At 58.4% G+C, this 6,010-nt stretch overlaps 4 protein-coding genes across 4 annotated transcripts; 2 read left to right on the top strand and 2 right to left on the bottom strand.

Annotated features, from left to right (window-relative positions):
- Nucleotides 1-55: 55 nt before the first annotated feature.
- Nucleotides 56-1,576, top strand: SPRG_19629 (hypothetical protein; the record flags this gene model as incomplete). The annotated part of the gene is made up of 1 exon (XM_012342962.1): nt 56-1,576. The coding sequence occupies one exon, from the start codon at nt 56-58 to the stop codon at nt 1,574-1,576; it is 1,521 nt and encodes a 506-aa protein (XP_012198352.1).
- A 22-nt stretch (nt 1,577-1,598) lies between these two features.
- On the bottom strand, nt 1,599-2,909 carry SPRG_04303 (hypothetical protein). The gene has a single exon (XM_012342897.1). It carries the CDS (start codon nt 2,888-2,890, stop codon nt 1,646-1,648), a length of 1,245 nt encoding a protein of 414 aa, XP_012198287.1. The 5' UTR covers nt 2,891-2,909; the 3' UTR covers nt 1,599-1,645.
- A 172-nt stretch (nt 2,910-3,081) lies between these two features.
- Nucleotides 3,082-3,474, top strand: SPRG_19628 (hypothetical protein; the record flags this gene model as incomplete). Its single annotated transcript, XM_012342961.1, has 1 exon — nt 3,082-3,474. The coding sequence occupies one exon, from the start codon at nt 3,082-3,084 to the stop codon at nt 3,472-3,474; it is 393 nt and encodes a 130-aa protein (XP_012198351.1).
- Nucleotides 3,475-4,758: 1,284 nt separating this feature from the next.
- On the bottom strand, nt 4,759-5,865 carry SPRG_19627 (hypothetical protein; the record flags this gene model as incomplete). Its single annotated transcript, XM_012342960.1, has 1 exon — nt 4,759-5,865. The coding sequence occupies one exon, from the start codon at nt 5,863-5,865 to the stop codon at nt 4,759-4,761; it is 1,107 nt and encodes a 368-aa protein (XP_012198350.1).
- Nucleotides 5,866-6,010: the final 145 nt, after the last annotated feature.

Below are 6,010 nucleotides of genomic sequence, written 5' to 3'. Positions count from 1 at the left end.
GGTTCACGTTCTCGACCGTCAGTTCTCGCGGCTCACGTCCATTGTGATTCAAACCATGGTGATCGTACGCCCAGTAAAGCAGTGGCGCGTGGCCTGTGGCACTGCAACCATCTCAACGATGGACTTGTCGGCCGTGCGCTGGCAAGACGGTGCGCTCACTTCGTCGCAGGAGGCCACGTACGATGTCATGGTCGGCACGGAGTTTCCCTATGTCGACTACCCATTCGACTATGTACGGCTGCTCAACCCCGCGAGCCGGTCCGGGGCGTGGGAGGCCGTGATCGTAGCCACGGGTGAGCCCGTGACGATCTCGGGTAGCACTGGCACGTACCGGTACTCGCCGCGCACCCAAGGTCGATACAACTACTTTGTGTGGCAGCTCCCAACGAACCCGATATCGTATCTGAGCAACATCCAGTGGGTCACGGTCGTCTATACTGTCGACTCGTGGGCGTGGGTTCGATACATCTTGGACATGGGCATCAGCCTCATCCTCATCGCCAACACGATCGTCGGAGTCATTGCGTCGCTCAATATCTACCGCGTCCAGCACATTGTGTGGATTCCCGACGTCTACCCGGGTATTCAAGCCGAAATCATGCTCCGGAGTCTTCTTCTCGTTGCGATCTGCGTCACGACCGACTGGTGGCACCTCTTCGAGTACTGCATGGTCAAGTACACGGCGCGGCAGTCATGGGGCTACACCGAGCTTGTCCTGGACGCCGTCGTCCGCTCGGACCTCCAAGTGCTTTTTCTCGCTCTCTTCCAGCTGATCGCGAGTCTTCTTGGGCTCCGTCTTCACGTCGCCCTCCTCCTGGCCATCTACTTTGGCTGCTACACATCGTGCGACGCGATCATTACCGCCTGGCCTCTGCAAGCCGAGGCCGCATCCGCTTGGCTCTACCACAACTACCTCCTCAACACCCTTGTGGCCAACGGCGGCATGGACATGTGGGCCTATCATGAGAACTACGAGACGTCGTGGGCTGTCATGGCCGCCCAACTCGTCTGGTTTCTTCTGGCCCTCGCGATTGCCACCTTCTATGTTGTGCTCGTGGCGGTGCAGACAGGGTACACGCGCCGCCGCCGCGCTAAAATTTTCTCAGGCGGCTCCACGGACGGTCGGTCGACGTCGGGCCGGTCGAGCCGCCGCCTCTCATGCATGGTCATCAAGAGCAGTGTCAAGACGGCCCTGGACCCCAATCGCGTCTTCAAGCGCAGCAACAAAGGGACCGAAGCAACGATGTTTGAGCGCTACGTGCGGCGGGACCAGATGACAACGTCCGGGCTGGTCGCGCCGCTGACTGACCACGTCATCGTTGGCGGCGTCATCCACGCGTCGCACTCGCTAGTCTGGCTGCTTGGCTTCGTGCTCCTTGCCGACGACGTTCTTCTATTCATCGAGGATGTGCCAAAGCTCTGGCTCAACGCGCTTTTGGCCCGCGATGTCTTTGCAATTTACGGCTACAAGCTCAACAAGACGAAAGACTCGATTGCGCCGCTACCCGAGCGCATCTCAGCGGGTAGCTACAGTGCCAGAGACCTGGGCGCGCTCTCGCTCAAGCCGCTGCGGTGACGACGCAACACGTATTCATAGTTGGTAGAAGACATCGTATGGTACAGGCGCAATAAGTTCTTGTTTGTTCTAATCGCTGTCGCTGTCGTTGCCAAAAGCACGGGCAAAGCCAGATCCTGCACCTCGGGTTGGCGCTGCCTTGAACGCCGTCGGCTTCTTCTTCGGGACCGTGGCCCAGCCGCTGGCGGCGCTGCTGGCGGGCTTCTTGGCGCCGCCCTTCGCCTTCTTGTACTTGGCGAGGGCCTCCTTGGCGACGCGGTCACACTTGTCCTGAAAGTCGTCGTCGAAGAACTCGATGCTCGCCGTCTCGGCGTCGTACAACGCCTCCTCAATGCCCTTCTTGCCCTGGAGCGTCTTGAGGTCCGCAAGCGTCAAGCTCATCGAGTGCTCCTTCTCCTGGAGGATCTGCAGCGGAATGAGCGCCAAATGCAGCTCGAGGACTTGGGCTGCATGCCGCAAGGGGTGCGTAATGGGCGAGATCGATTGGACGTGCGCGAGCCGCTTCTCGAGCGCTTGCAGCTTGGTCGTCGCTTTCTCCTTTTGCTTGGCGACGCTCAGGTTCTCGAGCTCGGCGGTCAGCGCATCTACGTTGGCCGTCATGGTCGCGACGAGCTCCTTCTTCTCCGACGCTGTCAGCAGCTTCTCGTCGACCATGCGCTTGATCTCGGCCTGGAGGTGCGCGACCTTGGCGTCGTTGGCTTCCTGGCCCGCATTGCCGTCGTACGCGGCCTGCTCGGCGGCGTCGAGGATCTCGCCACGCACCATCTTGGCCTCGAGGAGTGCAAACTCGGTCATCGCATCTTGGATGAACTTGACCGCGCGCTTCTTCTGGCGCCACGACGGCAGCTCGAGGGGCACGAGCTTCTTCACAAAGTCGTCAACCTCGCACGAAAGCATGAGCAGCTCGGGCGTCTCGTCGATGGACGGGATCGCGATCGGCGCCGCCGCCGTCTTGCCGCCTGCCGCCGTCGCCACGACCTTGGGGAAGACGAGGATCGTCTTGAGGTTCTGGCCCGTATCGTGCTGCTGCTTGAACATGCCCTGGCAGTCCATCGTGCACGCAGCCGACCGGTCTTCGACAAAGCCCACGTCGCGCAGCGCGTTGGCCATCCACTTGGGCAGCTCGTCCGGGTACCGCGAGCGCACGAGCTTGCCGCCGCCGACGACGAACGTGAAGCGGAGCATCTCGCTGATCTCGAAGGCCGCGCCGAAGGCTGCAACGACGAGGTCCCGCGTCCGCGCCTCCGTGTAGCCGCCGAGGTCGAACTGCTCGCTCTCGGTCGCAGCGCGGATCTCGCCTGCCAAGCCGCTCATGTTGCGGTTGTGGTAAATTCGGCACTGAAGCCACCGACGTGCCGATAATACGTTAAATTCGGCAGTGTGGATTTTGTCTTGCCGAAAGGAACAGCGCATCCAACACGTTGAGCCAGAGATCCAGGAGTCTCTGGCCAACGCTGTGGCGAGGTCGACAGCGCCCCAGTAGGAGCGGCCACTTGCCACAGTCGATGCTGACATGCCATTTCGAAATCCAGAAAAGACGGGCACCAGCGATGAGGGCCAGCTCGGCCAATCAAGCCGCTACGATCCGGTACCTCCGCTTGACACCCAACGTCTCGGCGGCGTGCGCCTCAACCCGTCGTCAACGATTGCGAACGTGGTATCCCTATGGCTTGTGCGAAGCCGACGAGGTCGCCCGCTCGAGCTGCCTGCCACCGTGCAGAGATCCAGCACACTCTGATGGAGCTGCGTCCACTGTGCCTCAAAATGAGCCATGCGACAGTGAACGGCGGTCGATGCACGGCAGGCGATGCGATCTTGGCCAAAGGGCTCTTCAAGTATACTTATGTATGTCGTCGGCAGGTACCAGGGACGACGTTTGTTTGTGCGGCGAAGGATAGCTCGTACGGGAAGATATTATACACAACACTCGAAGTGAAAACAACTCGACGTCGGGACCGCGAACATGTGTGCACCGTACTAGTACGTACAGTTGAACATCAAATTTCTTGTCGACCGTGCCACTTAAGGCCAATCGCACGTCAAAGCCACGGGCGGTTCTGCTAACAGCGTGGCACTTTTGACGCCTATGTCAGATGCAAATCAATGCCAGCACAGCAGTGCACTACAGACACAGCCGTAATCCTCGTAGCTGGCTGCCCTACCGACCGCGCATCTTCGACCAAGTCGGCTTCGTAGTTAAATATGGCAATATGTGGTTGCATATGGCATGTGCCACAAATAATTACGCAACGCCGAATAACTTGGGCTGTGTGCCTCCAACGGCGACATGACATGGCTCTGCGTGCTCTTCAAAGCAATGTCTATCGACAGGCAAAGCATGGGCGACTTCATTTTTCGGACTTGATTTGGGCCGTCGAGCCCGTCGGGCCGCGGAGTCGGCCATACCAGGTATGATGCTATCTGATTGGTTGAAAAGTGGTATAAAGCGGCCAATACAAGTGCGTGGCTGTATTATTTTGAAACGAATCATTTTATGATGCAAAATTTGTATGTTATAGTACATTCGAGAGCAAGACAGCACGAAACCTGAGTGGCAAGGTCAGACCATTCTGGTCCACTAGTGCGTGGTCGCCGAGTACCTCTACGTGAAGTACTTGTCCACTACCTATCGAACCACAATCGATATCGACCCCCCAACACCCGAAGCTACTCGCCTCGGCCAATCGTCCTTGTTGGCGCAACGATTGGCCGAGGCGAGTAGCTTCGGGTGTTGGGGGGTCGATATCGATTGTGGTTCGATAGGTAGTGGACAAGTACTTCACGTAGAGGTACTCGGCGACCACGCACTAGTGGACCAGAATGGTCTGACCTTGCCACTCAGGTTTCGTGCTGTCGGCGTATGCGACCCAAAGTGTGAGGCAAATCGTGCCGGTGCGAGCAAAGTGATGTCGCGCTTGACATTCTTGTTTGTGCCAACTTCCTACTGGGGGACGACCGACGTGCAGACGGCGACGATCGCGAGGGGGTTGGCTTGCTGCTGCTGGTATCGGAAATTCGAGACTAGCTACATGACGCCAACTTCAGTAGCACGAGCGGCCGGTCCATGCACATCACCGAGCGGCATGGCGGCCTGTCAAAATTGCTTGTCAAAACGCATCAATATATATTGTTGCGAGTCATATTTCGATGTCTTCTACCAACTATGAATACGTGTTGCGTCGTCACCGCAGCGGCTTGAGCGAGAGAGCGACGAGGTCTCTGGCACTGTAGCTACCCGCTGAGATGCGCTCGGGCAGCGGCGCAATCGAGTCTTTCGCCTTGTTGAGCTTGTAGCCGTAAATTGCAAAGCCTTCACAAGGCAGCAGAGCATTGAGCCAGAGCTTTGGCACATCCTCGATGAATAGAAGGACGTCGTCGGCAAGGAGCACGAAGCCGAGCAGCCAGACTAGCGAGTGCGACGCGTGGATGACGCCGCCAACGATGACGTGGTCTGTCAGCGGCGCGACCAGCCCGGACGTTGTCATCTGGTCCCGCCGCACGTGGCGCTCGAATATGGTGGCTTCCGTCGCTTTGGCGCTGCTCTTGAAGACGCGGTTCGCGTCGAAGGCGGCCTTGAAACTACTCTTGATGAGCACGAACGAGAGGTGGTGACTCGACGGTCCAGAAATCAACGACCGACCGTTTTTGCAACTGCAGTCAGAAACAACGTTGGCGCGGCGGCGGCGCGTGTACCCTGTCTGCACCGCCACGAGCACAACATAGAAGGTGGCAATCGCGAGGGCCAGAAGAAACCAGACGAGTTGGGCGGCCATGACAGCCCACGACGTCTCGTAGTTCTCATGATAGGCCCACATGTCCATGCCGCCGTTGGCCACAAGGGTGTTGAGGAGGTAGTTGTGGTAGAGCCAAGCGGATGCGGCCTCGGCTTGCAGAGGCCAGGCGGTAATGATCGCATCGCACGACGTGTAGCAGCCAAAGTAGATGGCGACGAGGAGGGCGACGTGAAGGCGGAGTCCCAGAAGACTCGCGATCAGCTGGAAGAGAGCGAGAAAAAGCACTTGGAGATCGGAGCGGACGACGGCGTCCAGGACAAATTCATTGTAGCCCCATGACTGCCGCGCCGTGTACTTGACCATGCAGTACTCGAAGAGGTGCCACCAGTCGGTCGTGACGCAGATCGCAACGAGAAGAAGACTCCGGAGCATGATTTCGGCTTGAATACCCGGGTAGACGTCAGGAATCCACACAATGCGCTGGACGCGGTAGATATTGTACGACGCAATGACTCCGACGATCGTGTTGGCGGTGAGGATGAGGCTGATGCCCATGTCCAAGATGTAGCGTACCCACGCCCACGAGTCGACCGTGTAGACAACATTAACCCACTGGATGTTGCTCAGATACGATAACGGGTTCGTTGGGAGCTGCCACACAAAGTAACTGTATCGACCTTGGGTGCGCGGCGAGTACCGG

Source organism: Saprolegnia parasitica, assembly GCF_000151545.1.
Source record: "Saprolegnia parasitica CBS 223.65 unplaced genomic scaffold supercont2.11, whole genome shotgun sequence".
Classification (NCBI taxonomy): Eukaryota; Oomycota; class Saprolegniomycetes; order Saprolegniales; family Saprolegniaceae; genus Saprolegnia; species Saprolegnia parasitica.
Note: the sequence above shows the minus strand (reverse complement) of the source record. Positions and strands in the feature narration are given on the sequence as shown.